Here is a 19,343-nt window from a genome sequence, read left to right as displayed (position 1 = left end):
AGTGTAGAGTAACCCTCCAAAGCTGAATTTCTCGTAAGGCTAAGGCATTTCTATTGGTCATGACAATAACTTTGAGTATACCTCCTCCCCCTTCCCCAGATTGATCACTCCCTGCAAAATCAAAGGAAAAGATTGACATATTACTACACTTACAGTTACTGAAAACATGATAGAAAAAATATATCAGTTTACATACGCACCACAACGTTGGACTCTGAACACATGCCTTAATTATATAATTGCAGGATTAGCAGGTTTCGGATATTTCTCGAAATAATTAACTTCAGTTTTTTTTTTTTTCCTTTTAAATTGAAATGTCACTATTAGAAATATCATTGGTAGATGTCACTGACGTCTGACAACGATAGTGTTATTAATATGCATGTTATTGTTGAAGAGCATGTATTCTGTGTTATTATTATTATTATTATTATTATTATTATTATTATTATTATTATTATTATTATTATTATTATTATTATTATTATTATTATTATTATTATTATTATTATTATTATTATTATTATTATTATTATTACACCTCGATTTAAACTGCCTTCATCTTTATAATTTGTCCACCAGCAGCAAGTGCAGAGATCATTGGAAGAATTTTTCTTTTCCTCCGAAGAAATTTCTGGCCAAATGAGAGGTGTCGAGAATTGCTGATTTTTGTAGGTTTGTTAAAAGATGTTCAACTTGTAAATTTCAAGGTATTGTTTGTTTAGACAAAGATGTCAGTGAATTTGTAGTACATTGAAATTACTGACACTTAATAAAACCGAAATACGTTAAGGTATATGACTTTATTTTCTTATTAATTTGATAAAAGTTATTTTGTGTTTACCTGTTTCAATTAAGTTACAGTCATTATCTTAGCTGTAGCTGAGATAATGATTAATCTTACTGTAAATTTCTGAAATTTCCATATATTTTCGATTTCGTCTGCCAGGTCTTTGTACTTGCTCATTTTTGTGCTAAACGAAAGTGCTTCTTACATGTAAAGAAAATTCTGCTGTTCTTGCGGTGAGTATTGACCTTTTTATTTGTTTCTTACTACAATTTTATGTTTAATTACGAAGTAAGAAATATATCAAAACCTTTCTACAAATTATTATATCATATTTTAATATTCTTGTTTCAATTCCACATACTTCGTGATCTATAATAGTATATGCAGTCCACATATACTGATTACATGGAATGCAACTGAATGTTCAGTTACATATTAACAACTCGATTTTAAGTTGTTAACAACCAGATACAAACTACTTACTAAATCAATAACACCTGAGATTTTAAATGCTACTTGTGGGTCTCTCTCTTTCCTTTTTCTCCAGCTCTTGCACTACTTTAATGTCAATATCTAACTCCACGAATGTGCTACGGAACTTACATACAAATGAACAAATTTCACTTACTCTTAATTTGCTTTCGCAGTTCTTGTATTTTGTTTTTAATGTCTAATTGTATGGAATCTGCTTTTCGTCTTACTGGTTTCTTTTCTTTCACGCTGGTTTAACTCAATTTCTATTTTTCTCTTTTCCACAACTTTAGTTTTTTTTATTCCCGTTGCAATTTACTATTAGTCTTCAAGTGTTCTTCCATCTTTGCTGCACTCCTCGAAGTTAGCGTAAAATTTTTCTATACATTTCTATTTGTCTGCATGCATAGCATCATGCACACATCATTGACATGATGTTTATTCATGCATGTTCTTGGGTCCAGGTTTGTCTCTGGTACTCGTTTTCTGAGGCTGAGCCACACTCTGTGACTTACGGCCTTGGTGAAAAACTCCTACACCCACAGGAAATTGAACACCGATCGCTGAATTGACAGTCAGATACTCTACTGACTGAGCTACAGACCAGCCTATCTCAATTTATCTTGTAATTTTAAAATATTTTTTTTTTTTAAATATGCACTTTCTACTTACTTGCAGCCTTCTGTGGTCTATTTTCATTTCTTTATTCGTAAGATATATATTTGATAATTTTTTCTGATTCTCCCTGACTGCTTATATACTCCTCTATCTTTCCCTGACCAAATGTCGTTTCCCAGACTTTCCAGATCTATTGAAATCTTATATTATACGTATTATTATTATTATTACATACGTAGGTTGTTGTGTAGTTTTCGTCCCTTATATAAGAATATATGATTCGATTTAGTTCAGTGATGTCTTGGTAAATATAGGTCTGTAGTTATTCTCTTATTATATTATGAGAATGAAATGAATGGAAAAATTTTGTCAAAATATTATATATATATATATATATATATATATATATATATATATATATATATATATATATATATATATATATATATATATATATATATATATGTGTGTGTGTGTGTGTGTGTGTGTGTGTGTGTGTGTGAAACTGGTTCGAAAATACAAAGATAAAATACACTCAAAATTTTACATAATGGTGTACTTTGCCAGTTGGAAAAATTATTTACCTTAACATTATCTTATCACTCTTAAGTAGCAGTCCTAATATTGGACCAAGGAAGAAATTGTTGATCAAGTGTTATGTATGAAGTATTGTGCTTTATGGTTCAGAGACTTAAACATTACGAAGAAGAAATTGTCTTCTTCATACCAGCATAGAAGTAAACATGAAAGGAAAGCGAGGAATAGAAATAAAAAGATTACAACTGATCGATGATTTGAAGAATAGAAGAAAAAAATGTTGGGAGTTAAGAGCGGACGCTAGAGATCGATAAACGTGGAAGAAACATTTCCAGGCCTTAAATAAATTAATAAATAAAAATAGTCCGAGGACGTGGTAAAAGGCCGAATGCTTAATAATAATAATAATAATAATAATAATAATAATAATAATAATAATAATAATAATAATAATAATAATAATAATAATAATAATAATAATAATAATAATAATAACAATAATAATAATAATAATAATAATAATAATAATAATAATAATAATAATAATAATAATAATAATAATAATAATAATAATAATAATAAAGACTTCTTTCTAGAGTACAAAAATATTCCTGGCTGAAGTATTATCCTTTTATCTTCTCGTAAGGAAAAGGGAAAAAGAGAACGAAAGAAAGAAAATGTTAAAAACAAATGGAAAAATGCATGCTAGTTTTACGATTAGTTGTTAAAAGTATTCTATAGAATTTAGAAAATATGGAGATTTTTATGTAACTTTTAAAAATAGCTCTACTATTTCATATATATTTATTCCGTAACTAAATAAAACCTACCCTAGACTTTAATTCTAATGTCTCTTGCTTATGAGCTACTTTAACCTTCTTCATAGTCTCCAAATCTTCTTCATGGAGATGTTTATATTCCAGAATCTCATTTTGCAACAAACCGTTTTGTTCATTTGATCTGGAAAAGAAATAAGTATAATTGCATATGCGCATACTATTGTAATAGGAAGCATATTAAATAATTGGTTAATTAATTTTACGTGTATATTGAATTTAATTATTCTTTTTTTTTAAAAAAATAAAGTTCTTCAATTATGTACCGAGATTAAGGGAGATGGTGATGATGACATGGATGATAGATGATTGATTGATTGATTGATTGAGTTTTACGTCCCGTTCAGCAGCGAGGCTATATGAGACGTGGACCTACTGATTAACGTGGAATCCGAACCACATGAGCTCCCGCCGGGAATAGGATGATAGATGAAGTGACGAACGTGTGAGGAAAGGGAGAATCCTGGGGAAACCTCCGCACACGGATGTTCAATTAAATAATCCATAAATAGTGATTTTGTTAATAATAATACATTGGCGGATACTTAATCAAATTATCAAAATGGCGAATAACGAGCAATAACGAGCTTTTATTTAAAAGTTGGTTCCTATTAGTTAGTTAGTTAAAATTGCCTGACTCCATTTAGGTCATAGAAAACTTGGTAGGTACAAATGTGAAGATAATCTTACATTTCAAAAATGGAAATTAAAATGGCTTTAAAAATATTGATTATATAAGAGTCCTTGCAAAAGGATACCTGTTGTAACACATCTATACTTACCTTCTACCAATTCGTAGCATATTTTCATTTCAAAACTAATTCAATTTTGAAAACAAAAATATTAGAAAATGCCAATTTCCGATGACGTTGCGTTACCGTCAGTTGTTCGGAGAAGTTTAAGAAACACAATAAATTCGATCGTTTACAAATTATCATCAGGCAGAAATAGAAAAACTGAAAGAAAGAATAGCAAATTTCTTTTGCCAAGCAAGTAATATGTGCCATGGAGCGCTACATAACACCAGATTCGGGAAGTGCATAATAGACAGAAGCAGAACACGTTAAGAAAATTACACAAAGAATAAATAATTCGGAAGCAGAAACGGGAGACAAAATGAAGAGATCTATTTTCTAGGAATCCGAACCAATATTTATGTCACTAACTAATAAAATCATAATCAATCCGAAATATAGCTATGCCAGAATTGTAGAAAGGTTACTAAGCATTTAGTTTTTGTATTATTCACTGTAACTTAACGAACAATAAATAATTAATATGTAGGTTCTAGGAGACGATAATTTGATAGGTGTGCGTGATAGTATGACACAGTGTTTGTGTAAAAAGGATTCGTAAAGCCACTTTCATCTCTGGCTCCTGACTTGAGGTACTATCCTAGTATTTACCTGGCATGTTTTGATGGAAGTTAAAAAAAAAAAAAAAAAAAAAAAAAAAAAATCTGTCAGGACCGCTGGCCCTTGAATCCTGAGTGTAATAGGGTCTAGAATTCCCTTTCTTCATTCGAGAAATTCGAATATAAGCGAATGGAATTTTCAACAACTAATCGTAATGTGTCTCACGAAACGCGAATGAATCTCCACGAATTTCCTTTCTGAGACAAGGGAATTCCATAGTTTCATTCCAAATGCGTACAGTAGAATATGAATGCTTAAGTGGTATTTTAAGTAGGAACATGACTTTAAATGTACACTGGGGCCGCGGTGACTCAGTGGTAGAGCGTTCACCTCTGGTGCTTGGGGTCCCGGGTTCGATCCCAGCCCCCGCCAAGTGAACTTTGTGGTGGACAAACACGGTGTGCGTGAGTTTTCTTGGGGTTCTCCCGTTTCCTCCCACTTTCTTCATTCCACCATTTCATTCATTACTCATCATCACCGTCTCCTTTAGCCTAACCGGCATAACCGTGGGACATAAAACTTAAAGATTTCATTTCATTTTTAAATGTACCCTCATGTCCAAAATGATTGTCGCATATCTATAACTGTCTTCTTGTAAGAATATAATTTGATAATGATTTGCCAGGATGATTTTATATTGATACTATGTGTATAATCGGGAAATGTATATTTGTGGTAAATTTCATAGGAAAAGAATTATAAATACGAAAATTGGAATGAGTAAACCAAAATGTTGCTAAATAGACAAGAAAGTTTTATTTTCGTTTTATTGTTCTTATTTACTGCTCTTTTGACATGAAATTTGCCACATACATGTCTTTGTCGATTATACACATACTAATATTTTAAGAAATACCGGACGAATTCGTTATAGACATGTGACATGTGTGTAGACATGTGACATATTTATAGACATGTGACAATAATTTTGGACATGAGTGTACGTACAAAATTTATTAAAACCCAATTTTGCCCAATAAAACCTAATTTTACGCAATAAATCTCGCTGGGCTAGGCTTAAAAAAAATGGATTTTTTACAACCCTGCCGGGTATGACTGGTGATGAAATAATATTACATCTGTTCACTCCAGCAAATATGCAGGTATCTATGAAATGGAAACATGTATCTTCTTCACGGAAGAAGAGACTCAAAATGGTTGCTTCGTCCAAGAAAGTTTTGTGCACTGAATTCTTGGACGTAATCAGGTATGCTACTGAACGATTATTTGGAACAGGGAGAAACCGTGAATGCGGAAAGATATTGCAGGAACTTCTGAAGTTGCAGGATACAATTAGACGAAAAATTCTGATCTTCTTCGCCGTGGAGTGATTCTTCTGGATGATAATGCGAGACCCCATTTAGCACAAAAAAAAAAAAGTGTATTTAGCGTTTACGATGGGAACAACTAAAGCACCACCGTATAATCCTGGCCTAGTTCCAGTGACTTTCACCTTTGCCCTGTTCTAAAGCTGAACATGAATGGCCATCATTATCTGACATGTGATGATGCCAAAACCGCTGCCTCACGGTGACTACGAGAACTTGATGCAGATTTTTGTGCATCTACCGTTGTGACAAGTGCTTGAACAGAAAAGGTAATAATATCGAGGACTAATGTTGAGTGCTCCCTATCATCAGGTGTATCGATCTTCCAGCTATGTCACACATATGTCATAATAGGCTTTGTAATCTTTTTTCCTGTTATTTTTCATAGTTTTATATTCATCCCTTAGAAAGTAGAATTATATTAACATACAAGCTACAGAACATAAACATCTCTAAAAGGAAAACACCTTCAATGAACTACGTAAATTTATTGCTTTTAGTACAAACGGTGTTCCAAAACTTCTAACAGTAAGTTTACAATTCACCCGATTTGATTACCGAACAATACTTCCACATCAAAAATAAAAATTACTTGTACATAACATTAGTACAAGTAAATCAGTATCAAAGAACAGTGCATAATAAATTTTTAAGTTTAGTTTGGAAAAGGTGCAACTGAGATATTATAGAAACGATGTATCTATCAAACTATGATTAATTATGTATATGGCATGAAGTGCTGAAAAACATTATAAGTATGGGGATTCAAATAATATTGAATTTTTAACGTCTCAGATTATATACGCCGCACGACGTGGTTAAGTTTCTGGAACCAAGTGGCATTATAGTTGAAACTCCACCATACACACAACATATGTATTTTGCGGTTACTTCTTCATCTCGAGGAAACGTTAGGTGATAAAGTGTTCCAAGGACGCAAAGTGCTGAATGTTATTCAAAGTATGCTGAGAGTATGTTCACAATGTGGTGTTTCGTGAAAAGTGAAAACGGCGTTCGGATCTTCGTGTCAAAAGGGAGTTACAGGTGAATTATTCTAAAAGTATTTTATTATATAGAGAATGCATAATTTAAAAAAAAAAAAAAAATCTTAGAAACACCGTTTGTACTAGTACTATAACTACGAATATGAATTATATCAAACACTACACTTGGCCAGTTCTTCAATGAGGCAACCTATTCTTTGTTTGTCTTCAACACACAAATCAAGGAGTTGGGTTTTCTTATTCTTTCGACCTTCTTCGTTCTTGGAACCACAATCCGTTTCTTGCATGAAATATTCTAATACTGAGGGAGGAGTCAACTGGAATATATCTATTTCTTTGTCCTTCAAGTAATTTTCATCATTCCTTACGTTGTTCCTCCTAGGTGATGAGTTAAATCCATCCCTTATCATATTCTTATTCTTGGTATTGATTAAGTCACGTCCACTAAATTTAAAATGATTATCTGCAATACAGAGATAGATTAAGTTAAATTTGTTTATCAGTTGTAGTAAACTCTAACAACAAATAAATATCTACAATGATCCAAATAACATTCATACGAACTTACTTTAAAATTTCGATTTTAATATACGAAACGACAAGCTTTCAAATCGGCTCATGAATCATCAATGGAGTGAGAAGAGGGGTTATGTTTTTAAACTTAAAGTTAAGGGAAATCAGAATATATAGAAAATTAACACACTATCAGGGAAGAAAGAAAGAAATATCTATCTTTTTAAATTTAATTCCAGCTGCTAAGTTTATATTGTTAGTGAAAGATGAAAGGCAGTGTTGTTGTTGTTGTTGTTGTTGTTGTTATTATTATTATTATTATTATTATTATTATTATTATTATTATTATTATTATTATTATTATTATTATTATTATTATTATTATTATTATTATTATTATTATTATTATTATTATTATTATTGCCACTTCTCGGCCTTTGGCTCCGTGGCTACTTTATTTCTAAAGGTTTTCCTTACTCTTCTGGCCAATTTTCAACTGGAGTACCCTTTCCTTCCTCCAAGTGTACCAAAGTGTTCTCTCTCTTTTGTTGACACTAATATTTTTGACTATTGAGGCTGGCCAACACTGAAGGCAGTTAGTCAACCTGTTATGTGACTCAATATTATATGAATTGTATATTGCAACAGAGCCTTCAGTGGCTAAAACGGATATATCCTTCGCTGTCCATCTTCTGAAACTTATCACAAAGGATTATTGTTTAGGAGAGTCATGAGGTCTTTTCTTTTAGATTCTCTGGCAAGTCAAAAAACAAATTCAAATTTCTATTTATTTTTTAATGAGTCAGCCTATTGGCCAGTATGTGTGTATATCTCTCTTCTGTATTGGAAAATTGTCCCAAATGCAAATAACCGGTTTATGAGAGATCGAAAACAATAAAAATGCAACACATACTTAAGCAAGAGCCATCTTACATATCTAGAACAATTGAGAAAAGCTGTAAATGCTTCCCAAATTAGCTACTATAAATCTGATATTTTCATAAATATATCAAAATACTACTGATTTTCACACTTTAGGAGTCGTTAATAATCCCATTTTTGGTAACTTATCCGACAATCATAAGACTGAGCAGAGAGAGTAAGTCAATCAAGAAAATAACCAATTATCTATTAATTCAGAGTATGTTTTCAAATTAATAGAAAAGTGTTTGAATAGGTTTGGTTGCGTATTGCTACAAGAATTCCAAAATGTTAGAGCTAAAATTGACATTTTAAAAACTGAGAATACCTTATTAAGCCAATTGATAGTTGGGAAAAATGTATCAAAATACTGTAATTTCAAATTCTGCTTCTGAAGCTGGTGTTAAAACTGTCAGGTGGCAACGATCAGGAATAGGATCCAAGTTTGAACATTGAACCTGTTTATAATTTATCTTTAGTACCCAAGTTTGAATGTTAGCGATTAGCCTGTTCATAATTTATCTTTGAATCAAAATTCTGAGTTTTGGTTTCAGGTGGTAACTAAAAATTTAAGAAAAATTAATTTTCAAACGTATGGTTAACAGAGTACAAAGTTCAAGCTCAAAGAAAGGAAACTTGTTGTTAGGTGCGGCACTAGTAATTCTGAGTTAGTATCCAAATCGAGGAGAAAAGCCTTATTTGTACGTAGGTTTACTCCGTCAGTTACGACTGATGTAATTGAAGATACAGTTAAACAACAAAATATTGGAAGTGTAGTGTGTATCAAACCAAATATAACTCTTGCTCATCATTACATCAAACGAAATCGAGCTTCCCACAATAAATAATCTTGCAATGTAACCTAGTTTTTTTTTTTTTTTTTTTTTTTTTTTTTTTTTTTTTTTTTTTTTTTTTGTAAACTACGTAATTATGAGGAGCTTACTGATAATACTGATTCTCACACTAAGCATGGCCAATCTCAAAATATCGTATATAAAATTGCACGTAGACTTCGAACTAAGTACAAGAAATTTTTGTCTTCTATTGCTGATTGTAATTATGATGTAATTGTAGTTACTGAAATCTAGTTATTAAGTATTCACAATGATTGTGATTATTTTCCTGGTACTTACTTATGTTTCAGACCAAATAGACAATACAGTGACGAAACATCCAGTAGATGTGGTGGTTCTCTGCTGGTTGTTAAGAATCGCTTTCTTGTTTACCAAAGATATGGTTTATAAGTATTAGATAAATATCTCTAGGTTGAAGTAAAGTGTAAGCCAACTATGTGTTTAGTTTTATCCAGGTTTCTGTTTTCAAGATCTCGAGAAGTATCTTAATTATATTTCTCGGAAGTTAAATTTTCTCAATTATGTTGTACTGCTGATTGGAAATTTAAATATCCCCAAAATTGATTGGACCAACAACAATAAGCCACTTTCTGGAACATATTTCTATTCCAAATAAGTTCCACATTTTGTCAACTTTCCTGGGCAATACGAATTCAATTCAAATGTGGTCTCGCCTATTTCTAAGTTGGACCTGGTAATATCAAATGCTAATATTGTTTCTAACAAAAATCGTGAATATATGATATCTCCCGATATATATCATCATTCTGTTCAAATATAGTTTTTTCTTTGTAAGGGCTATAAAGTATACAATGTTTCTGAATGTTTTAAATTGGCAAAAAGATTGTTACTATTCTACGCATTCTCAACTAATTAAAATCGATTGGTGTAATATTTTATCGGGTGACGATATTAATGCAACTGCTCGTAAGGTAGAAGTAGTTTTAATATATTCCTGTGCGTAGAAAATCAAATTATCTCTCATGATATTCTAAATAATTTATATATTTATTGAAAGTGAATAATTCTGCTCATAAAAATATAAAATTACTTTTGTTTATATAAAATATATCTATTCAAACATTATTATTATTATTTAATATAAAACTTACAATTTCCTATTAAAAGTCGCCTATAATAGTGTACCAAGATTTATTTCAACTACCTTGACCGGCGTTTAATGTAGGTTTATTACTTCTAATATAATACCTTATATGTGTATCTCTTAATTTGCAATTGTGTGGAACTCTTATATTATCTATGTTATGTTTGTTTCGTACGTTCACACATTGTCTCATAAAATCTAGTGAACATTTTCTGATGTGCGAAGCTCTTGTGTGGTGAGAGACACTTTCTTTGAAGACGTCAAAATGAATCAAACTCATATTTTAAGATTATTTTCAAACTAATTGGAAATTATGGGCTCTAACCTTTTGTCCAGTTTGTTTGTACTAATACTACGAGACCCTTAACCTGAACTTATGCATTTCCGTTTTTCTTTCAGCCATTTCTAAACCTCTATACCCCACTGACCATTTTTGATCATATAAATCTTTTCATTTATTTATTTATTTATTTAGTACTTTCAGCTATAACAATAAATTTGTAACTGAAATACATAGGAATGCTCCGGCCACACAAGAGCAAGAACCATTTTCAGAAAATATACTTTAGATTTTGTTTTCGAACAATATTTGGAAGTCCTTCTCAGCATATTCTTGTTAGGAAATATTCTTTCTGCAATTCAGGAAGTGTCTAGTAGTTTGTGAGCCAACGTGTAAATGTAGAATAGATATATCGGCCAGACTAAACGTATATAAAAGTAGGAATTAAAGAACAAATAAAGGATCAAAAAGTACTAGTCGCAGGCAATAGTTCAATCTAAATAACTATTTAATAACAAATATATGATAATAGACACATCGCAAAGTGAGGAAAACACACACAAGACTATTATGTTAAAACTAATAATCGAACATTAAGTACTGGTCAAGATAATTTACATATACTTTTATATATCGTCATAGACAGCCTTAACTGAAAATTGTAAAATGTAAGTTTTAATCTAAACGGGAAAAAAAAACGTAATACAGTATCTGGCAATATTTCGCATTTTCAAATGTTTCTTCTGACAAAATAATTCGAACCCAATTAAAATTGAAAGAGAACTGTTTTTTTGTAGATGCGTTAGTTTCCCATACCTCCTGATTTTCCTTGTCTTTTCATTTTAAAGCATAAATGTCTTCTTATGATGATGAAATCCATGAGATGGGTCGATATATTGATGGTTTCTACATTAAAAATGAATTTTTGAGCTAAATGTTGATTATTGTAATCCGTACATAATAAGACAAACATGTATATTATCTCTTCTCATCTTCATAAATTTGTTGTATTTAGAGAATTAATATTTCTAATTCAGACCTCCTATAATTCTTAAAATTTCCGAGCATTGCTCAAAAGTTACAAAGTAACACCAACAGCTTACAAAATATGTTTTCTTTGTTCGGTTTACTCAATAACTATTTTTTGATTTCATAGTTTCATTAAAAAATCTAATTTATATGCTTGATTAGTTTACATTTGATAATACTTTTTGTAAATTAAATTTAACTTTGTACATTATTATGTGACCTAATATTTTAAAGTCGTGGATCCAACTCTAGGCTTGAATTGATTCCAACTTACCTATTCCAGAGTTAAGAAGCATGAATTTTTTTTAGCTACAGATGATACATAATGATAAATATATGCCTAAACTTGGCATTATACATAAGATAATCGGCTAAAGTTTAATATATATATATATATATATATATATTTATCTGAAATCTTCAAAAATAGTTTCAAGATTCTTTTGTACCATTTTTCGATAACAGTAATATTACACTATGTTTTAACAAAGAAAGTTTTTTTCAAATACAAATACGTAACAAATCTTTTTCTGAGAATGAGGCTCAACAATTTGAAGTTCGAATTTAAAGACAAAAATTTATATTCTATGCGTTTGGTCCACCCACTTGCATTACACAAATATATATACGCGTAATTGAAATTGAAAGAATACTATAAATTACGCAAAAATAGCTTTTTCACCTTACTGAATGCATGCTTTTCTAGTGTGACTTATTATAATACAAATATACACAGTGGAGCTTTGAAGCTGATCACGCTTGGTTCCATAGAAAATGTTCTCTTTAAGCAAGTGGTCAACTTACGCCGCTGAGTACATACATAGTTTCGTAGGCACATAGAGTAAACAAGTGGAGAGAAGTGGCAAACTTAACAGCTTTTACTATATAACGTAATTGGCACCCAAAGAACATTTTTATTTTCTTAAAGTTTTCCTCCCCTCTTTGCTGCTTTTGTATCAGTTCTTCGAAAACATTCAACTGGACGAATGGTTTCTTTAATCGGATATTAAGATAAAGTTCCTTTTCTTTCTTTTTTTTTCTTTCTTTTTTTTTTTTTTTTTTGTAAGGAAAAATGCTTTCTTTTTTAAAATACATTTTGAATATACTTAATAATCGGAACAGATTAATTCTTCTCTTTCTATGTTCTTTTTTGTTTGCCTTCCTGTCAAGTGAACCAATATTGCCAGTACATTTTTACCCTGTGATCAATTTTGTTCTGAATTACTGATAACTTTTTGCCCTGAAGTAATACTTCTTTCTTTTTAATTTTAAGTTGAAGATTTTCTGATATATTAAGCTTCTGACCTTTTCTAATTATGATGTTATACCAAACATTTGTTTATTGCCCTAGTCCAAATTTAGCGCTGGTTTCTTTAAAAAAATGTGGTATGCTTCACATCGTATTGTTTATAAGGCAAACCACCAAAGATGAACTTTGATATCAGAAATTTTAATTAACCTTCACGCATTGCAATTGTGGAATCTAGTTCGAATTTACGGCTGGCCATTCCGACAAGTTTTTCAAAGATTTCTTAGTTCCACCAGTACATTACCTCCTTGGGCGTACGCAAAATTTTTTTTCAGGTAGTTCAAACTATTCGTTTTGACACATGAGCTTAGTGAACAAATACTTTGCTGCAAGCAATTCCAGTATTGTTGTACGCTAGCGACATGACAATCATGTAACAAACCGTATTAGGATTACAGAGAGCATTAAATGCGTTAAAGGCGTGTTCCACATGACAAAACCTTAAAATAAATTAGAACAAAACCAATGTGATCATATTTGAAAAGGGGTACAAACTAGTGAAAATGAGAGGTGAGAATATCAGGGGAAGGATTTAGAAACAGTTAAAGCCTTTAAATACCTGGGACTGAACATATCATATAATAGGACTGAGTTTGACCACCAGAAAAGAATGACAGCTATCAAAGAGAAAAAGCACTTTTATAACACACGAGACCCTAAACAGACAACATTCCGCTGACTTGGCCATGCCTACGTTTAATACACTACTGCAGCCCATAATTCTGTATGAGTGTGAAGTCTGGGACACAAATTGTACTGATAACATAACTAATAAAGCGGTAACGATGTTCATTAAAAAAAAACTTGGGGGGTACCACAATCGGCACCTAATAGCACGGTTCTATTAGGAGGAAGTATCCCATCAGCTCAATTATTAAAAAAATACTATTACTAAAGTATTGGCTAAATCTATGCAAAACAAGAAACAGAAGGGAAATTCAAAAACGATGTCTTTATTACCAAACGAGAGAGAAAAGTAGTAACTCGTAGGTAATGGGAGTGCTGAGACTCTTGCAAGAGGTAAATATGATCTCTTGCTGGAAAAAAGAAACAAGAACTCAAAAGACATATGTAAAAAATAAATAAATAAATAAATAAATAAATAAATAAATAAATAAATAAATAAACAAAACGTAATATCAAATCTAATTGAAAATTTTAAAGCAGATTGCGGAACTAAACGTTCTTTGGCAACTTACGTGAAAAATTAAATAAATGGCGGGGCAGAAAAATGTCTTGAGTTGGGGAAAGAACAAAAAAGTGCCATAACAATATTTCGAATGGGGGTGTACAAGTGGAAAAATCCGAAATATGAAACCGAAAATTATTTACATAGTTTACGTATGTGGAGAAATCGAAAATGAAATAGATATTCCGCTCGAATGTAGTGTTACAGGAAAATTGCAATAGGTCGTGGGAAGGGACTAGAATTCATGACAAAAACATGGAATTCCAAATACAAAGTCACAAACAGAAACTAACAGCCCTTGCGAAATTTCTACAGTAATTCAACCTCCTACGAGAAGAAGCTTTAATAGAAGTCGAGAACAACAATGCACCCTCTACTTTACCATAAGAAAGAAAGAAAAAAAAAAAAAGAAAAGCAGCATTTGTTATGAATGTATTGGTATAGCTATTCACATTCATTTGTATTCGCTGCAGTGTACATCAAGTTAAGTGTGTCACAAATTTACAGAATTCTATTATGAACCACGGGCCTTTAATAATAATAATAATAATAATAATAATAATAATAATAATAATAATAATAATAATAATAATAATAATAATAATAATAATAATAATAATAATAATAATAATAATAATATCTTATATCTCTCACTGTTTTTGCTTTGATAACTGTCGAGTGACAGATGAATGTATATAACCGTTCTGTATGACTTCCGATACTTGTGCATAGCATAGTTTGGAAATGTAACAAGTGAGCATTGTTTCACAGTGTAGAACTAGACTTCAACCATTTCCGAGTTCAATGTTGATCCTATAGAACGGTAACTGTAATAGATAGCAACCATCATAGCAAGCCCACATTTACGCCTATGAAGGTTACGATGTACATTTGGTGGGAATGGAAGAGCATCGTGCGTCACGAACTGCTGCAGCCAGACAGAACAAATGGGTCAAACCTATATTATCGACAATTAGCGCGAATGAGTCTAGCAATTCGAAAGAAACGGTCGGAACTGATCAATAGAAAGGGTGTAGTATAACAGGCCAACAACGCCAGACAGACCGACACGTCAGAAATTGAAATAACTAGGCTTGGAAGTTTTAATGCATTCACCGTATACAGCTGGTATTCGTTCCGATCTTTACAGACCTCCCTGAATAGTGTTACATTAATTTCAAAAAGTTGTCTGTTAAAACCACAGAATTAGTGACGGGATTATGATGTTGCCGGAAAAAAAAATGGCAGAAAGTAATCGAACAAAATGGTACATGTGGTCTTATAATATTATTTTCAAATCACATATATTCTCACTTTTAACTCCCAAAGACTCAATACTTTTAAATAATCAGATAAATAGCAACAAGCAGTTTTTATGAATTTGATTCAATGTCTCAAGGGACCATCCATAAAACTCGATCCCAACCGGAAGTGGATGAAATTTACTACTATCCATTTCATAAAGATAGGCCCCTGACTTCGTGATGCTGCCGTGACGTTCAGTCAAAACTTATATTGCATTGTTGTACCTCGTTGGAATTGCTGGAATATTGTCTTTTCAATACTTAAGACATAAAAATTTTCTTTGTACTATGTGGTGAGAAAAAAATAAAAATTAATGAAAAAGTGCGTATTTTTTCGTACTTTTTTGGTAGATCAATGTTTATAGGACTATATCTCAGAAAAGAGATCACGTGAAATAATTTCCTGTGCACAATATGTAGATGCATCCATTAACTGTAAGTTGTGAAAAGTTCAATTTTCATCACTTGATACTTTTTGTGTAATTAAAACAAATGTACAACGCTCTGATCTCCTTTACCATGGTAGGTAGAGAAACGTACAAAACACTGTTCGAAAATTTGAAAGTCTAGTGTTCCAAATATTTGAAACTATTAACAAAAAAGGTTTAGTTGGTAGAGTATTTATTTTTTTTAAAAAAAATTTACTTCAACATATTTTCTGCGTTAAGCGGTGAGCCATGTTGCAGCCCAATCTTTAAATTCCCCGCGCTCATATGAAGATACAGCATACAGTAAGTGGAAGTGCGGCACCGCTGTCGTGCAGTGTTGTCACGTTCAGGAAGCTTGTAGCGCGAAGCCTACTTCATAAGAATGTAATAGGAAAAAGTATTTATTATAACCTTTCACAACATCATAAAAATAATAATAATGCATTACACATCTCAATGTAATCGAAATAAAACGTTGAAACATCCAAAAACTCATCTCTTAATCTATTTACTTCATTCACTTTCGTAATGGGTTTGTTAACTCATCGCTGTTCCTGCTATCTTCCTGAACACTTATTAACAATGGCTCCATTTCTACCTCAAGATCTATCAGTATACACACTTTCCAGCTTACGAACATGTTAAAGGTTAAAAAGAAATATAGCCTTGGTAATCACGTGTTCACCCAAGTTCTGCGATGAATTCCTCTGCCGAATGTACAGTAGCACAAAATGGGTCCTTTGTTTTCTTTCAACAAAAGAAAACAATGCAATGATTAGCTGACGAGGGCTGTATTTACGTCTAATCACGTCGCACTGATTACGTCTTCAACACTTCCCTTCGGTTCGTAGGCGTCAAAAACTTACACACTCACTCACACCATATGGGTTCATTGCAATGAGACGGACGAATGAGCATTTATATTTTCCTGAGTATATCTCGTGCTATATATATATATATATATATATATATATATATATATATATATATATATATATATATATGGATATTCCTTTACGAGCGGCGGTATTACAAAAAGAAGAGGCAAAATTTTTAGCGATAATAAAATTGCAGAACTGATGAATGACTCCGACTCAGACGGTTATGAGTTAGTAATGAATAGTAATGACATTGATTATTCTGTGCTCAGTGGCGTATTCGGGAGTGAACAAGATAGTAACTCTGTTTCAAGTGAACCTGAGGCTGCGCTGGGAAAGAAAGAAAAGAAAAACGTGTCGTTCCTATTCAAAGACAGATTCTGATGTAGCTTGGAGCGATAAAATTCAAGTAAACGCAAAACCCCTATTTAGTGGTGTCCTGGGAATGAATCAAAATGCTGGGCTATCTACAGAGCATTCCGCATATAAAGTGTTTCAGCTGTTTTTACCGATGAAGTTTTATAGTTAAAAAAAAAAAAAAGTTGATTTCGAGTGGGCTATATGAGACGCAGACCTACTGATAAACGTGGAATCCAAACTACAAGTACGTAGCATCCGCAAGGTAAAAGGAAGTTTTTAATAAATATTAGCGTTTATTGCAGGGATGCAAATAACCACTCGCCCGGGGCGTGTGGTTCATCGGTGCGGGCGAGTATTTAATATCATACGGAAATTAAGTAAATTATTTTTATTATGTGATGTGGCCAATAACTTTTTTCTTGGGCGAGTAAACTTTTGTTGCTTATTTGCATCCCTGGTTTATTGCCTGATATATAAAGTTGGACTTTGCGTGTGAAAGTGCTTCGAAATGTACACCACTAAAGAGAAGTACTGGGACTCCTAGATCTGAAAACAGATTTTCTGTGAAGTGTAAACTCAATATTACATATCAACTAAGGTTGTATCGTATAATAAAGTTTGTGCTTGTATTTGTTTCTGTGCAAGTGTATTTTGTACTGCGTGTAGTAAGTGAAAAACTGACAAAAGCAACAAGTTTTCGAGGACCATTACATGCAAATCGAAACAGAATAAGAGTTCGCTTTTCTAATTTTGAACATTTGGCACATTTACTGTATATCCTGTTAATTTCTAAGAAATTGGTTTAAAATCTGTGGAGACATAAAATTTTAAAAATATCTCTAAACAGTGCCGGACAGTGTGCGTGACAAGTTGAAATACCCGTCCGGCTGAGAGTGTATACGCGCCAGGAAAATGTGGCAACGTAGCACTCCGTATAAACTGCGATAGCGAAGGGCGCAAAGCTGAGAAAATCATAATGTCATATTTGTGATTGTTTATTTTTTAAAACAAGTCAAAACAGTTTGGTTGAAAAAGCTACTTTAAGATCTTTCTAAAAGTTTTTTCAGATTGTTAATACACCGCAGCAATTCAGAGATAATGATGTCTCACTTTTTACTGAATAACAAGAAAATTACTATGTGTTGAGTAATGAAATTTTCAGAACTTACAGGTAATATATGCATCTACATATCGTGTACAGGAAATTATTTCATGTTATCTCCTTTCCGAGATATAGTCCTATAAACATTGATTTACCAAAAAAGTACGAAAAAATACGCACTTTTTCATTAATTTCTATTTTTTTCTCACTACACAGTACAAAGGAAATTTGTATGTCTTAAGTATTGAAAAGACAACATTCCAACAATTCCAACGAGGTACGACAATATAATATAAGTTTTGTCTGGACGTCACGGCAGCACCGCCAAGTCAGAGGCCTATCTTTATGAAATGGATAGTAGTACTTTTGGTTTCAATATTGATTTATATAGTGAATAAATGGTAAGAGGTATCAAGAAGCTGTTACTTGGAATCCATTTAGTGCCCCAAGAATAGTTTCCATCTCCTCTAATAGCCCTCTATTTATACCGGATGTGGTTCAAATCAATTATTTCCGGTTTTAACATCGATTGCCATAGAACAGAAACGGTAATAGACAGGGATAAACGTTTTTTTAAATCGATTCTGTGTCTTAAAAAATATCTCCATTCATATCATACTATCCAAACCAGAAGTAGTTAAAATTTACTAGTATTCTGGTTTCAATGAATTGATTCAGCGTTCTAAGAATAGGTTTCATCTTCTCCATTAACCTTTATTGAATCGGGAAGTGGTAAAAATGGACCGTTTCCGATTCCAATGTTGATCATCGCTATAGAATAAAAACAATAATAATTAGGCTGGAATTGATTCAGCATCTCAAGAAAACTTACCATAATCACTCATAACGCTCTACAAAGCAGGAAGTAGTTGATACTTACTGGCACTTCCGTTTTCAACATTGATTTACATAGAGGAAAATCGTTAAGAGATATCAAAAAGCATTTTTTAGTCGATTCAGCGTTCCAAGAATCGGTTCAATCTACTGCATAAAACCTGTATTCAAACCATAATTGGCTAGAATTTCCGGTTTTAGGCTTTATCACCATTGAACTGAAAGAACAACAGATAGA

At 32.0% G+C, this 19,343-nt stretch overlaps 1 protein-coding gene across 2 annotated transcripts in view; it reads right to left on the bottom strand.

Annotated features, from left to right (window-relative positions):
• The window catches only part of LOC145679855 (uncharacterized), a 112,965-nt gene that overhangs the window by 57,319 nt on the left and 36,303 nt on the right, over positions 1-19,343 (bottom strand). For both annotated transcript variants that reach the window (XM_081750376.1, XM_081750377.1), the window contains exons 2-3: positions 7,165-7,462; positions 3,247-3,376 (exon numbers count right to left, since the gene is read on the bottom strand). In XM_081750376.1, the coding sequence (XP_081606502.1) occupies positions 3,247-3,376; positions 7,165-7,462 (428 nt within the window). The remainder of the gene's footprint in view (positions 1-3,246; positions 3,377-7,164; positions 7,463-19,343) is intronic.

The sequence above is a fragment of the Thermobia domestica genome, chromosome 2, assembly GCF_964235325.1.
Source record: "Thermobia domestica chromosome 2, izTheDome1.hap1.1, whole genome shotgun sequence".
Taxonomy (NCBI): domain Eukaryota; kingdom Metazoa; phylum Arthropoda; class Insecta; order Zygentoma; family Lepismatidae; genus Thermobia; species Thermobia domestica.
The sequence above is the reverse complement of the archived record's forward strand: the minus strand, read 5'-3'. Positions and strand labels throughout refer to the sequence as shown.